The sequence below is a fragment of the Lepus europaeus genome, chromosome 9 (assembly GCF_033115175.1).
Source record: "Lepus europaeus isolate LE1 chromosome 9, mLepTim1.pri, whole genome shotgun sequence".
NCBI classification, from domain to species: domain Eukaryota; kingdom Metazoa; phylum Chordata; class Mammalia; order Lagomorpha; family Leporidae; genus Lepus; species Lepus europaeus.
The window spans coordinates 82,065,754-82,082,528 of record NC_084835.1 but is presented as its reverse complement, the minus strand read 5'-3'; the positions used below and the strand labels follow the sequence as shown (position 1 = coordinate 82,082,528).

The following is a 16,775-nucleotide window of genomic DNA, read 5'->3' as shown; positions in this document are numbered from 1 at the left end:
TCCTATGATGGACTCTGCTTTATTGTATGATGATGTAAGTGGGCTTAGGTAAAAGCATCAAAGAAGTATAAATGACAGAGGGAAGGGATACTTTTTAAATAATTACTTTTGAATTACTTTTAATATTCTATTATTTAAGCAGAAGCAATTTACATAAAAAGTTTGTTTCCTGAGAGGTAAAATTTACTTGGAATAGAAAGTATAAAATAGCAATGCATTTTTTATAAGGCTATATTATTTTGTGATGTTAAAGACTTCTTGGCTATCTTGGAAAAGAAAAAAAAAATTTATGTGTCTTGATATACACAGCACTCTCCCTCAGGGTTCATAAGGCAATTTCAATGATTTATTCAAGAAATATTTAATGGAACACTACCATATGCCAAGTCCTCTTTGCTAGGCGGTATTCAGTGCTATTGGAAAATAAGTGCTTACTCTGACTTGTGACTACTTCCCCTAGTTTGCTGAGATCTTATAAAAACTGAATAATCTTTCACATTTCCTCACATTTATAGTTTTCTGTCCTACACTTTTGAATCCCAAAAGCCCCAGTGTCTCAGTGGCCTAGAGCCTCCTCTAGGCCCTGTACCCACTCAACCCCCTCTCCCAGTGGTTTTTCCTTAAAAACTGTGGTCTAAATATATCCACGTTTCTGAATTTCTTGTATGAGCCTAATGCAAATTTAAAAAGGATCATCCACCATGAAGCTGTTCTGGAGGACTACATTATAAATTGCTACATAAAATCTGGGAGAAGGAAAGTGTAAAAATCATGTCTAAGGAGGAGGTGTCTATCTGTGGGACCAGCTTTTTCAATATCATACCTTGAGCGGAGGAACCCTGGGTTCCTCTCTTGGAGGTTGCTCTTTCTCCGGTGGGCTGCTGGATGATACGTTCCGGGTTGACTGATCATCTTCTATCCTAGCTCTCTTTTCCTTACAAATTCCAAAGCTGTGCTGCTCTGCGGTTTTCCTCTTTGATATCTCTGATTCTCTGCTGTCATTTCTTACCCCCTCAGGTGACCTGGAGGGCTCTGCTGACTTGGAAGCATGTGAGCTCTCCGACCGATTCTGCATGCTCCCTTGTTTATGTGCTTTGTTTCTAGAACCTTCTGAAAATGAAGCCTTATCCACCGATGAGACATACTGCTTATCCTGTAATTTAACTGAGGGAAGCTCACTGACCTTACTCTCTGTTTCTTCAGAAAAGACAGATACTTCCAATGGTGAGGACATGCCTTTCTTTTCTGTTCTTTGCAGAACGCTATGGTTTTTAACTTTCATCATTTCTGTAGAAGGAAGTTCTGGGATTGAAGCAGGATAGGGCTTCTCAGTTTCCACGTGTGATTTAGAAGGCTGCTGACTCAGGGTCTTATTGTGCAAGTCTTCAGATGGAAAAGCTTCAGGAGCTATGGAAGAAGGACCGATTTTGATGGGCTCAGGAGTATTGGACAGAGTCTTGGGTTGAGAGATAAAGTTCTCAGCCAGGGATTTGGCAGGGGTAGAAGGCTCATCTTTCTGCGGGGAGAGCGGTTCTTCAGATACCGATGGCGACTTTTTTTGTGGGTGCACCATTCTTTCATTCATGGAAGAATTAGATACTGGAGATGTTTCCAAGGGGAGTGGCAGACTAGACACAAAAGTGGTCTCAGAGGTGAGAAGCATGGAAGACACTGAAGAGGTTTCGGACGTCAAGGGTAAATCTGACATCGGTGATGTTTCCGATGTTAGAGGTAAGTTGGATACTGGTGATGCTTCAGAGGTTAATGGCAAAGTGGACATAAGTGATGCTTCTGATATTTCAGGTGACGTGGATGCTGGAGATATTTCTGACATCAGAGATGCATGAAGGTTTTCATCAGGAGGATTTCTCTGATTATATTTGTCTGTATTTTCAGTGCTGGACACTTCAGAACAAAACGTTGTCTCCAGGGAGGCTGGAGTACAGGACTCCTCTGATGTGGACTGGGTTTCCCCACCTGGGGACGGCACGCTGGTGCAGGCTCCCTCTGGGCTCGCGGAGGAGAAGGACGTTTCAGAGATGCAAGCGTTTTCAGAAAGCTGCTCATCAGGATCACTCTGCAGCTCCATATCCACAGCAATTCCTTCACTTGGAAACTGGTCTTCCAGAGAAGGTGCTGCTGTTTTCATTTTTGGAGTATTGGTCTCTATTACAGTTTCTGGCTCCTTAAGTTCTGTGTCACTGACGTGAGTCACAGATGAAGTGGAAGGAACAAGAGAGTCACAGACTTCAAGCTGATCAATAACAACAGACATTTCTTCCTGGGGAGATTCTGATTTGTCTTCGATCTTAACTTCAATATGAGGCAAGGTTTCTAAAACATCATTCATCACAACACAGGATTCCAAAGTATCTTCGGGAGGTGTTATCTGAGGCTCTTCACAAGGGTGGGCTGGACTTTCAGACTCCTCAGAAAACTCAGGGATTGTCTTGTGATGTTCATCCTGGCATTCGCAGATGCTGGTCTCCACCTCTTCTGCAACTTCCTCCTGAATCAGAGACGCCTCAGGAATCAGGATATCCTCAGATGTGGACTCCGCCATGGCGTCTTTCGCTGGAACCTCTATCATAGGACAAAGCGTGTCGCAGAAATCAGGCTCTGGAGAAGCTGCACTTCTCATGCTTTTTGGCTTTTCTTCTTCCAAGGGGGTCTGCACAGAAGGCCCAGGAGGGCCAGAGGTCCCACAGGAGGAACTACTCTCAGCTCCATCACTGTTTGGTCCGGAAGTCAGCTTCACAGAATCCTCTCTCGACATGCCCAACCTGAACAGAAATTGGGAATATTAAAGGGCTGCCCAACCACAAAACACGAAAGGTTCAACCTGAAATTCCCACAAATACAGTATTCAACGGAAGTAAATGCATCAAGTGGATTTTATCATCCCCAAGTAACGTGTTTAATTTACGTAAGCTAATTTATGGTGATGTAGGGTCTCTACTGCTTTAATAATAATTATAATAATAACAGCTAAAACAAGCTCCACTTTTGGCTAAGAAAGGCACTTATTTTGTAAGCAAAGACATAGGAGCTTTACCAAGTGTCAATAAAAGGATTAACAAAAAGAATCCAACAAAAGATCAGCAAATATGTTCAGGAAAGCTAAAAAATGTGTCAGATCTAAAATTTTTTAAAGAAAAAACTTAGAGTGGCTAGCGCCATGGCTCACTTGGCTAATCCTCTGCCTGTGGCACCAGCACCCCTGGTTCTAGTCCCAGTTGGGGCACCGGGTACTAGTCCCGGTTGCTATTCTTCCAGTCCAGCTCTCTGCTGTGGCCTGGGAGGCAGTGGACGATGGCCCAGGTACTTGGGCCCTGCACCCTCATGGGAGACCGGGAGGAAGCACCCAGCTCCTGGCTTCAGATTGGCGCAGCACGCCGGCTGTAGCGGCCATTAGGGGAATGAACCAATGGCAGGAAGACCTTTCTCTCTGTCTCTCTCTCACTGTCTATAACTCTACCTGTCAAATAAAAAAAAAAAAAAAAGGAAAAAAAAAACTTAGAGTATTCTCTTATAATAGGAAATTATCTAAATGTTGGGGATACAACAGAACCAAATAAGAACAATGGCAGATTAATGCAATACATCAAATTTTGATGTTGAAATTACCTCAAAATTACCTCACTGGTTCTTAAACCAATTTAAGAAATGTTACTCAAATACCTTACTGTAGCTTCTAATTGTCTAAACGAAGATCATATAAAATTTGTGGTAGAATATGGTTTTTGTCATATTAAACTACAATATCAGTATCCAACGATTGAGAAATAGGATATAAGAAATCATGAGGATAAGCGTAAGAGAGAACATTTCCAGAGAAAGTAACACATTAGGTGAGGAAATATAGCTGTAGAGCTGTAATGCAAGAAAGTAGCTCAGTGAAATCCACCTTAAGTTTTATTTAAATAAAATGCACAAAATGAAAGGGAATTGAACTTGAATACACTTGTGGGGTATTTGATCATTGCTTTCTTTACTAACATTCATAAAGCTATGAAAGGAAGATAGAAGATGCTACCTTCATAATTAGTTTTGTTCCCCTCAATTTTCCCTAAGATGGGTTTAAAGTCAGTTACAATTTGTAAGTATGCCTTACTAAGAGCAGCAAAATTATATTATAGACAAATTTAAAGCAGAATAATTAGCTAGAAATTAAGTCCCCTGAGAGACTGGATCAAGCAGAAATACCACTGATAGTAGCTCTGTATATAACATATAGAAATCTAAGGCCCTGGCAGCCCTATTTCTATTGTTTGGTTAATAACAATGTTATTAAATATAAATGTAGGTAATGATATAATAATATATATGTATTGTGTGTATAATAACATAAACATATTTATATCAAAATTTTAATTTGGGGGCTGGAACTGTGGTTCAGTGGGTTAAGCCACCACTTGCAATGCTGGCATCCTGTACTGGAGTTGTTTGAGTCCTGGCTGCTCCACTTCCAATCCAATTCCCAGAGAATGTGCTTGGGAATGCAGTAGATGATGGCCCAAGTACTTGAGTCCCTGTCACCCAAGTGGGAGACCAGGGTGGAATCTTGGCTCCTGGCTTCAGCATGGCCCAGGCTCATCCACTGTAGCTATCTGGGGAGTAAACCAGTGGATGGAGATCGGCCTCTCTCTCTCTCTCTCTCTCTCTCTCTCTCTCTCTCTCTCACACACACACACACACACATTTTGCCTTTGAAATAATGAAAATTATTTTCATAGGAAGATAGATTTAAGATGGCAGGAGGCATACAAGGAAGATGCTCAGCATACCCATTTCATACAAAGGCAACCCTCAACTCCAGAAATCTACATCACAAATTCAGAGACCAAACTCCACCGTTGTAAATTAGCATACATATAGGTGATCTCTCAGCAACAAAAACGAAAATGGTGGTATTATTTTATAGGCCGACTAAACCAACAAGAAGCATCATATATACCCATATCAGTGACCAGAGGACTAATTCAGACATGTATTAACTAGAGACAAGTTTGGATACTAACTTCCTGAAAGACTTCAGAGCAATGAGAAGGGAAGGTACAGGGTATTGGTCAGCTGAAGACTGTCTTGTGCTGGAGCAAACCCTCAAAATATTGGGGAAATACAAGTAAAATGAAATATACAAAATATATCTGTCATCTAATCAAACATAGAAAAGAACAAGAAACAAGTCCAATGATGGAAGGAGATAAAACCCATCAACATAGTACACCAAGGAGAGGATCTACTAGAGGAATATTTTGTATTCAGAGTTTGGAGATGGTGGTGGAAGGTCACGCTTACGTATAGTACCATAGCTATCATATCCTAGGACAGGACTATTTAACCTGGCATCCAGGAAATCTGTGAAGTTGCTAAATTTCATGCAAAAATTGTTCATCTGTATGATTTTTTTCTAAGAACATGCAGGACTAAGACCTCGAGCAGGTTACTTAACCTTATAGTATAAACCTGGAAAAACTACTTAGCTTCACCTTCCCTCATAATCATTTTTTTATTATAATCATTTTTTTAAATTGAAAAAAAATTTAAAAGTTCTTATTAGAAGAATAATAATGGTGGCTACCTTGTACACTTGTTGGGGATTAAATGAAATACTTGCTAATAAGCTCCTTGAGACCTATCCACGCCTCAATGTGTATTGCCAAGTGCCTGGAATGTAGGCTCTCAGAGGGAGAATCCAGGAAGCCCAAGGGGTGACTACATCCCTGGTTTGGAGAAGTATCTGGCACAGAGGAGAGGCTGAGTAAATACTGTTGAATCAATAACAGAGTAAGTACTTCCCTCTGCAGTTAAGGACCAGCCCTTGGAGGTGACTAATGCAGTTATGGCTCTGCCATTCCTGAGAAGAGTGTTCGCAACATCGCCTTTCACAGACAGAAGGAGATGTAGGGCCCCTGCAGGACCTTCAGCCCCATCCTCCAGGGTTCGCAAGCCTGCTGGGCAACGGGACAACCTGCAGGGCTTCTAAACCCACTGATCCTAAGCTCAACCTTAGAAATTGCCAGTCTGTTTGGGGTTGGTCTGAGAAATCTATTTTTAAAAATCTCCAATGAGGATTTAGATGCAGCCAAGAGTGAGAAATACTGCTGTTGACTACAGGTACAGACAAGACATACTACTAGCCTGCCACATTTTAATCTTTGAGGAAATACATCAGTTTTGCTTATGTAGGTATGTACATCCAGGAATTCCAACACAGAGATTATAAATAGGTCTTCCCAACCAACGGTCAACTCATCAAGGCTAGCTCACTCCGAGTAAGTGGCCTGCTAATCACCAGATTCCTTTTCAAGAAGAACTCTTATGTGATACTCCTTCTGGCACATCACCCCCTACTGATGGGTAATTATGTGACATGAGATCAAATGGCACAGAGTTTCTTACTTGCAACTACCTCTGTGTCTTTTACAGAAAGCAGCGAGTTTATAACACTAATTTCCTATGTGTGGATTAGAGCACAAATTCTTTTACTATAGAATATCTGAAGTTATTGGCAATAGTGCCTCAATTCCTCCTTCCTTAGGCAATTCTGTAAGACACTAATTCTGCCCATGTGGAATATGTCTTCTAAACAAAAGGCCTTTAAAGCTTCATGGCTTCTGGGTTAGTTTAGTTACTACCACATTTACCTGTTGCTGCTTTTGTTTTAAAAAGGAAACACACACACACACACACATAAATAATACATTGAAAAGAGGTTGCACTTGAGGAGGATGATGGGTAACATGAAAAATAACACCTCCGACTTTCCCTAAAACAAGAACTAAGCAAAGATTAGCATCTACATGCACAATCAATGTTTTGGGGGTAAAATATGAGAACTAAATATGTTCCTCAGTAAAACTACTTATCTCTAAAGCATCCATTAATAGAAATACTGAGGCAAAAGAATTAGAGAATTTTACTAAGATCCACTTAAGAAAACCAAAATTGACTGCTACTGGATTTCATGTGCTATTTTTGGTCCAAAATGAATTTTCATGAACAAGTTATAAACCCTTGAAAATGCATTTTTTAAAATTTAAGTGCTGATATGCCACTATAATTTTACCTGCAATTTCTTACACCAAGGGACTATTGCCTTTTATCACAGGTTTATTAAGTTTTACTGCATCTGAGTGTGCTATGTGAAGCAGAGAATTACATTTTCATTTCCTTCTATGAGAAATGAGAAAAAATGCTCTAGTACTTACTTTTCTCCATAAAACCTCTCAAAGAATTTTTCTTTCCAAGGTTCTGTTTTCTTTTCCTTCTCAATTTCTTGCCTTATCCGCAATTGCATTTCTGGGGTAAATTCCCCTGGAAGGAAAATTTTAATATGCTGAATAAAAGTGGTCTCCTCATCTCTCAATTAATAAGGGACACAAACCATCCATTTGAAAAAAATTATAGGTGTCGAAAAGAAAAAGAGTGAGTAATGATGCCGTTTCTATAAATTTCTCTTATGAAAATCACTCAAAGAGTCATTTCATCAACGATGAACTCTAAAGCATTTACCAATTGTATTGCAGGGGGTGGCTTTGTGGCATAGTGGGTAAAGCTGCCACCTGTGATGTCAGCATCCCATATGGGCCCGGTTCATATCCCAGCTGCTCTACTTCTCATACAACTTTGTTAATGATCTAGGAAAGGCAGTAGAAGATGACCCAACTGTTTGGGTCCCTGCAGCCACCTTGGAGACCCAGATGAAGCTCCTGGCTTTGGTCTGGCTCAGCCCTGACAGTTGCAGCCAACTAGGGAGTGAACCAGCAGATGGAAGATATCTCTTTCCCCATCTTTCCCTCTCTCTCTGTAGCTCTTTCAAAAATAAATAAATAAGTAATAAATAAATCAATCTTTAAAAAGATGCACTGCATGCTAGGGGCTGCAAATGAAAGAGTGTACATTCACCATCCTTACTGAAACCATCCTGGTGGGAAAAGAGGCATTGTAGTTTACTATATTATAAACTACATGCCCTCTCTAGGCATAAGGAATAAGCATGGTAGAAGTACAGAGGGAAAGTACTTCATGCTGTCTAAGTACATGAAGGAAGACCACATGGAGAAGCTGATGCCTGATAGTGAGGCTTTTATAAAGTAATTAAAAGAATCAGAGATATGAATATATATGTATCTTCTTTTGAGTGTCCAATTATGAGAACATAGGATTAAATAAATGGGAAAATAAGACTAAGGCCAGTCACCCAACGTGTTTTCCAAAGGGAGTTATGCATTTTCCTATGTGAGACAGAGGGAGGGCCTGTTGGCATTCAGTGTGAGAGGAACATAGCCAAGTAAGCAGCTTAGACAGATTGCCAACAGAGTGAAGAAAGCGGAGGACTCTAGCTAAGAGTTTATGAAACATCACAGGTGAGAGATGCAGATTATAACTGGGCCAGGAGCAGTGAGAAGGCTGAAGAGGTGTACAGTACTTGACCAGACATGCTTGGGGAAATGGAAGCTCAAACATATTATTAAGATCATTAACAGGGGTGAGGAAAGAAGCAACGTTATAGAAGGAGAAAAAACAGAAGGAGGAGGAGATATGAAAGGGAAGTCCATGAATTTAATGTTGGGCATCTTGGTTTTACACTGCCTAATATCAGCTAGTGAGATTTAGTAGCCATGTGGGAATGGAACATTGGAGTACAGAGGGGAGCGAGAGTCTGATTTGGAAGTGCTGGCATGCGGTGACAGCTGGAATGAAGGTGGTGAATAAGGCTGCTTGGAGAATAGGAGAATGTACAATGTATATTTCCATGAACTTTTTGAGTACCTTCATAGGCATGGTTAGAGAAGAAAATGCTGGCGACATCAACATTTCTCAACAGAAGGAAGCTTGTGAAGGGAACTGAGAAAGGGTTGTTAGAAAGGTGGGCCCCAAAACAACCTTAAATAGATCATAAGTGTCTCAAGCAGGTGGTTTCAAATTGGATGGGGTCAAAAACAAATGAAACATTGGAGGAGGAACCTGAATTGTACTATTGTACTGAGACGATGAAATTGGACAATGCTATCAGAAAGCCATGAGTGTTCTCCAAGAGGAAAATACTCTATATAGCGGGCCCACACCTAACTTATACCAGCTTAAGTGCACACAGAGTAAAAATCTGGTAGCCCTGGGTAGATTTCAGTCTTTCTGAAGAAGTTGGGTAACCCAACGAAGAATAAAGTGAAATAGCAGCTTTGGGAGGTAAAAAAGTATTTCATCAAATTTCTCTAGGGTCCAGCAGACAATACACAGTGGATTAAACCATGTGATTAAAATTACCATCCCAGAGAAAATCTTAATATATAAAAATAAGTATTAGGTCTCATAAAATCATGCTTTCTTCAAAAATATCTGATCCCTCAAACTGCCAAGTATAACAAAAGAATTAATGAATTAATGTAGAATGGGATGTGAGTTTACTAAGTTAAAGTATATTTAAGGGAGGAAAAAAATTTGGAAATCAGAGAAAAGAACACTCAGTACAACTGTGTATGCCAATGTCACAGAATAATAGAAAACAGAAACTCACCTTCTGCCAGTCGTTGCTTCCACCCTTGTGCTGCATATGCAAAAAATTCATTATTTAGAGCTGAAGTGCTGAGGCGTAAAATTCCATCACTTCCCATCTAGGAAATAAGCCGACAAAAATGAGATTTCATCAGGAAGAATTAAAAGCAAAAGTAAGCACAAAGGCAGCAAAACCACAGTGGTGTTGGGGAGTGTGTGTGTGTGTGTGTGTGTGAGAGAGAGAGAGAGAGAGAGAGAGAGTGAGAGTTGGAGGAAAAGAACTTGACCCAAGATGAGTCTCCTAGAATGAAAATTGCATGCACTCTGCTTGCTGATATAGGGGACAGAAGAAATTAGTGGGTTGACCTTGATTGGTTTGAAGTTATAGTGGTGAAGAGGAGACAAAACAAATAAAAAGTGAAACAGCACTCCATGAGAGTTAAGAAATACAAAAAGAAAAAGGTATTTAGGTGGCCATGGAGTGGTTAGGAAGAACTTGTGCATGGACAGGGGAGACTGGCGGGATTAGACAGAGCAGTTAGAGATCAAAGCACATCGCACACTGGCAGACAGCATGAGCTTGCATAGTGCAGAGGCAGAACGTAATAAATCATCAGCAACTGAACCTTTATGAGGTATGAGGACGCTTTAGTATGGTACTCAAAGGCCTGGCAAACTATAAACCTAGCCAGATTTTTCCAGGGTTTCCTCTTATGTTGATGTGTATAATTCATAGGTCCTAAACTCCAGTTATTTACTATTAACATGAAAATGCACTCAGAGATTTCTTATGCCATTGTTTCTGTTTGTTTATAATCTTCTCTACACCTCATTTTACCCACTGAAATATAATTTCTTTAAAAATTTAGCTAAAATAATTCCTTTGTGAATGTGTTAGCTAAACCATCATTCAGAAACAAAGGAGACTACTGAATCTAAAAGAAAGGCTATACAAACAACCCAAAGCTGAATAATGGCCAATCATACCCAGCCATGAGAGACATGGAAAACAAATCTGAGATATGTCATTTTCTGACATCAGACATCCAGAAGAACATAGATCTGATTTCCTGAGTTTCATTTTTAAGAAGACACCAGTAGCCACATTAAAATACTCGATGCAATGCGACAATTTCAGACAGGATTTCACTCATCCATTAAGCTTTGTTGACTCACTCTGATATTTCATCTTTATTCAACAGATACTTATTAAGCCCTCAAATGAATCCACATGCCTGGCACTTGTATGGCTGCTGGCAACACTGTGGCAATGATGAATAAGGCCTTGCCCTTACATTTTGAATATATTCCAGATACACCAGATGCTTCTGGGCCTTATATATCACTTTAGCTCATTCAGATTCAGCATGGTTGTAATAGACTGGGCACCATGTCAGTATTCTATATCATGGGTTTCCCTCATCCCCAAGATTGAGTAGAAGAATGTCCCAACCTGCCCACCCTTTGATGGGGCAGTTCTAGAATACTGTGCTTTGGAACGTGGCTTATGCACTGAACCAATGGATGCTGTGGTGCTGTGTCCCCAGCAGCTAGAATAGGGTGAAATGAATGAGCCTCTGTGTTACCACTCCCAGAGATCCAATATCAGAATGTGTGTCCCATGTCTCTGCAGCTCTGGACTCTGGGGTGAGACATTCAGGTCCCTAGGGTAGAATCATTTTGACCAGAGCAAGGTTTCTCAATTTTGGCATTACTGTCATTTGCAGTCAGATAATTCTATGTTGTAAGGTCATGCTTTGTGTAATGTGTTTAGCAGCATTGTTGGTCTCTAAGCACTATATGCCAGTAGCAACCTCTTTCTAGCTGTTGCAAGTAAAATGCTTCAAAACATTACCAAGTGTCTTTTGGGGGTGAAAAATTCATCACCATTTGAGGATTAGTGCACAAAAAGGCTAAGTACTCCACTGCAGCTAAAGCTCTGCCAGGTTCCCTTGCACCTCTCATGTTGTTTGACCAGGGGGTTCAGAGAGGAGTAGGTAGACAAATGTGATCATCATCCCTGGCCATCAGGAGGAAACAGGATTGCTGCCATAGAGCATGGGCAGGGAGGGGGATGTGCAGAATTCTGGGAAATCACTGGGATGTCTCTTGTTGTATCCAGGCCTGGTAGAACAGCGACCAATGATCACTGCATAGATAGTATAAAAGGGCAAGGCAACCATGGACCCAGACTCTGCAGGAATGGTGATGTAGGTGACTCCACCAAGCAAACTAGCAGAAATGCTGGCCAAGGGTGAGGAAACACAGATGTGGGTCTCAGTGGAGGGAGACGATAAATTGTAATCACAGCCTTAAGACTGGGTTGAGATGAGTGCAGCTTGTAGCTGGTCAACTGATCAGCTTGTTTTCCTCTTTCCAACATAGCTCCCAAGACATTCCTTAAAAAGTTAGCGGCAGGTTGGTCTTCATGTGAGGCACAGCAAGATCTGGGTGGTACAAAAGGTAGTGTGCAAGACATTTGTGATACTCTATTCTGTATCATTTAGCCCGTGTGAGTACTGAGCAGCTGGGGTAAATAGCTGAATACCCTACAACGATCCAGGACTTTCTCTGAAGCAGAGGCCTCTGAGACATCCTGCAGGTGCAGTCTGAACATGCAGAGTCTGGACCTGAGCACTATTCACAATCCACAGGAGTTACAAAACCATGGGCAAAGTCCTTTTCTGTGGTGTCCTTCTGTGGGACAATTCTGTAGCTCATGCTGCACATTTTCTTAGAGAGGCTTAAATGAACCTGAGCCCACCTGTCCAGAGGGCTTCGCCTTTCCATGTCTCACACTAATTCCTGGATTCTGCTTCAAAATTAGTTGCACTCAAGTTTTTGCCTGGGGTTCTGCTTTGGAAGGAAAGGGGCCAGGAAGAATTCTACGTAAGATCCTGTAGTGAAGGAGTTTGAGCCTTACCTTCTACCTAGGAGTGGTCAGTGAACCTATTAGAAGGAAACATAAGGCCCCAGGTAATGGTCTTCAGGTTCATATTCCCACTTTGATTTTATCTTGGTGTATTTATTACCTTTTTTGATGTAAGCCAAGATGGCAGGGGTAAAGGGGAGATGTGAAGTGTTATTCTTGGTAATGGGAAACTACTCAAAATGTTGAAGGTTGGGAAAAGTTTTTATTTTTATTTATGCTAACAAATATGACTTTAGTATCTGTGTAAAGGATAAGACAGAAAAGTTACGGATAGACACAGAAACAATCAGAAATGGGACTAGAATACTTCAGCATAAGATTATAAAAGAAAGGCAAACTGGAGAGATACGCAGGACTGGGTGAAGGTCTCAATAGTCTCAGAAGACAAAGGCATTGGGAGAATACTTCAAGAGATGCTAAAATTGCTCAGGATGGTTTTGGAAAACGGGTTGGATGAAACAGATGACCAACCTTGAATACAAGTCTTTCAGGAACATGCTGATGAAGGAGGTGTAGCAACGACAATAAGGATGAGGAGAAGGTAGACATTTGAACAGTATGCCTCTAAGAAGTCTGAAATTTTTCTGCAAATATTGATGCTTAATCTATGTCATTGTGGGTCAGGAACTTTGGGGGAAAAAGTAACTCTACTTAGTAAGACTAAAAATGAAAAGTGGAATGGGTGTTGTGGTACTGCAAGTTAAAACATCCCATGTCAGAATACTGGGCTACTTCTCTTCAAATCCAGCTTCCTGCTAATGTGCCTGGGAAGCAACAGATGACAGGCCAAATACTAGTGTTCCTGCCACCCATGTGGTAGATCTAGGTGGAGTTAGTTGCTCCTGACTTCGGCCTGGCCTGCTATAGATGTTGAAGGCATTTGGGGAGTAAGGTAGAGGATGGAAGATCTCCCTCTCCCTCATTCAGCCTTTTAAAAAGATTTTTTTAAAAAAGAAAAAATATTTATATTGCCTATACAGATTTTAATTAGGACTAGCAGGTAGAAAGCAACTTTTCTGTGAAAGTAGAGTTTGTTTACTCTGGAGAATATTTACAGAAGATACAGTAAAAAACAATGTAGAATTATTCTATAGTTGAGGATATATACAATGTCATAATCTTCTATAGTCTATAAAATGCTTAGCGTCTCGCAGGTATGCACTAAAAGTTTTCTGAACTGTCCTTGGTTTGTGCAATGAAAGACTGAAAATTTAACTCCAGCAGCTGATACACAGAACTTTAGTCTCTTGTATCTTATCGAGACAGGGGCTGGATTAGTTACTGATTGAAATTTCAGCATAATTTTAAGACACAAAGAAATACCAGATCTAGATTAAGTCTGACAGATTCTCAAGATTTCAGTACATGAAAATGCAAGGCAATGTGACATAAGTGCATTCAAGAAAATGGAAGCTAGCCCTGGAGGAAATTTTTTTAAAGAGAAAAAATAACATTAACTACCAGATTCCCAGTCTGTATGAGACAGCACAATTCAACACCAGAGCTAAATTAAATTTAGCAAATACATGCCAATAAAACTTTTAAAATACACTATTAATTTTATGGCTTTTAAGAAATACTGTCCAAAAGATATAACATTTTAATGGACTGGAACAATAAACATTTCTGAAAGGTCTATTTATTCACTGCTGAACTATAAATTCTAGGTTTTCTCATTAGCCACAATAGACATGTTCATTCTAAAAAAATCACCTGACTTTCTTACAATGAAGTGTCTAACTACTGATGAGTTATGTTTCCTCTTTAATTAGGAGAAAAAATTCTGATCAAAAATTTTTAAGAGAAATAAATACTAATAAAGAAATAAGCAGGTACTTATTCATACAGAGATGCAAAAGGATCTAAAAGGTTGACATTCTGGGCCGGCACCGCGGCTCAACAGGCTAATCCTCCGCCTAGCGGCGCCGGCACACCAGGTTCTAGTCCCGGTCGGGGTGCCGGATTCTGTCCCGGTTGCCCCTCTTCCAGGCCAGCTCTCTGCTGTGGCCAGGGAGTGCAGTGGAGGATGGTCCAAGCCCTTGGGCCCTGCACCCCATGGGAGACCAGGATAAGCACCTGGCTCCTGCCATCGGATCAGCGCGGTGCACCGGCTGCAGTGCACCAGCTGCAGTGCACCAGCCGCTATGGCCATTGGAGGGTGAACCAACGGCAAAAAGGAAGACCTTTCTCTCTCTCTCTCTCTCACTGTCCACTCTGCCTGTTAAAAAAAAAAAAAAGGTTGACATTCTTTCTTGCAGAGGATATATCATATGCTTTTGGTAGTGATTAAATGAACACAGATTTTGTGCAATGAATGTCAAAGGGTTAAGCAAATGTTGTTACCTGTACATAGCCAAAATTTAAAATTGAATGAATGCTTTCAGTATAAGAATATGCTTTACTTAATATTAATCTTTTAATCCTTTGTTATAATCATTATTACTTCTTATTTTGTGTTTCTTGCATTTGATTCCAAAATCATGGTCTATGGGGGCTGCTTGGAGGAACAGTGAGAAATATGCTGGAGTGACAAAGGGGCTAAATAGTAATGCAGTGCCTAGAAATACAAGCAATGTGGGTTTCATTCTATAGACAATGAGGGGGATGTGAAAAAATTAGTGAAAAAAATCAAGCAGACTGTTGTTTTAGGGTACCAAGATGGGCCTTTCTAGAACTCATTAATAATAAGGATGTTTGAGAAGACATTGGAAATGAGGAGAAAGTGAGCCATGCAGCTCTCTGGGAAGCAAATGGAATGTGCATGCAAAGTCCCTAGGGTGGGGCTTGCAAAGAGGCCCATAGAGCTGCAGTACAATCAGAGAGTATGAAGAAGTGGGGTCAAGGGGGCAGTGCGTGCTGGGTCTTGTAGCCCCACTGTACAAACTGGCTTCTCTACTGAGGGAGCTGGCCAGCCTTTGGGGGGATTTTAATCACAGGAATGACAAAATGTGACATTTCCAAACGATAGCTCCGACTGTTATGTTTATAAAAAGACTTAGAGCAATGCTATTGAATAGTAATATAAATATGAGTCACCTGCAATTTTAGTTTTTCTAGTAATCGCATTGAAAAGGAAAAGGAAATGTGAAATAAATTCCTGTAATACATTTTATTTAATACAATGTATCCAAAATGTTAATTCAACATGTCATCAAAATATAATGTTATTGAAGTATTTTATAGTCCCGTTGAATGTTAATTTTTCAACATCCAGCATGTCTTTTTAAAGTACATCTCAATTCACATCAGTCATATTTCTAGTGCTCAATAGCCACAGGTGGTTTCTACATTGGACAGCATAATTTTAGAAGAGAAGACTTACCAGGGCCACTTAGCATGCAGTGATTGTAATAAACCAAGCGGAAGATAGTAGCTTGACTAGGGAAGCAGCAGTAGAGGTAGTAAGAGATGGTTGTGTTTTGATTATATTCTAAAGGTTAATGGGGCCGGCGCCGTGGCACAGTAGGTTAATCTTCCGCCTGTGGTGCCAGCATCCCATATGGGCACCAGTTGTAGTCCAGGCTGCTCTACTTCCAACCCAGCTCTCTGCTGTGGCCTGGGAAAGCAGTAGAAGATGGCCCAAGTCCTTGGGCCCCTGTACTCATGTGGGAGACCCGGAAGAAGCTCCTGGTTCAGATCAGCACAGCTCTGCCTTTGTGGCCAATTAGGGAGTAAACCAGTGGAAGGAAGATCTCTCTTTCTCAATCTCTCTCTCTCTCTCTCCCTCTCTCTTTCTCTCTCTCCCTCTCCCTCTCACTGTCTGTAACTCTATCTCTCAAAAAAAAAAAATGTTGAGCCAGAGGGCTTGATGATGGATTGAATGTGTGGTATGAAAGAGAACAGGCAAGGATGACAGCAAGGAATTTTGGCCTTGGCAAAATATATATATATATATATATATATATATATATATATATATAAAACACTGCTATTTACTAAAATGGAGAAGACTATAAAATAAGGAGGTATGGTTTTGTGTTTAAGATTCGGATTTTGGACATAAATTCCAATGGGTGTCTTAGCCATTTACTCTGGTGTAGAGGACATTCTGCGCTAAGGTAACACTAGAGCCAATGACTCCTATGAAGAAGCATCACAGAGAAAGCCAGGGAACAAAGATGGAAAGTCTTTCGGGTTGGTCAGCAATGTGAATGAAGAGGAAGAAGATCAAGACCGGTATAGAACTGGAATGGATCCGATTCACTGAATGAACATATGTGTGGGTAGTGACTGAGATAAAAATGTGACTGATGATTCCCAAGAACGAGGCTGGAATCACTGGATAGATGCTGGCAGCAGATAGCAGGAAAGGAAAAGTTATGAGGAGGAATGGTATTTAAAA

At 40.6% G+C, this 16,775-nt stretch overlaps 1 protein-coding gene across 1 annotated transcript in view; it reads right to left on the bottom strand.

The window, feature by feature from the left end:
• The window catches only part of ASXL3 (ASXL transcriptional regulator 3), a 185,540-nt gene that overhangs the window by 5,412 nt on the left and 163,353 nt on the right, over window positions 1-16,775 (bottom strand). The window contains exons 9-11 of the mRNA XM_062200257.1: window positions 9,524-9,620; window positions 7,215-7,320; window positions 824-2,783 (exon numbers count right to left, since the gene is read on the bottom strand). Coding sequence (XP_062056241.1) covers window positions 824-2,783; window positions 7,215-7,320; window positions 9,524-9,620 — 2,163 coding nt within the window. The remainder of the gene's footprint in view (window positions 1-823; window positions 2,784-7,214; window positions 7,321-9,523; window positions 9,621-16,775) is intronic.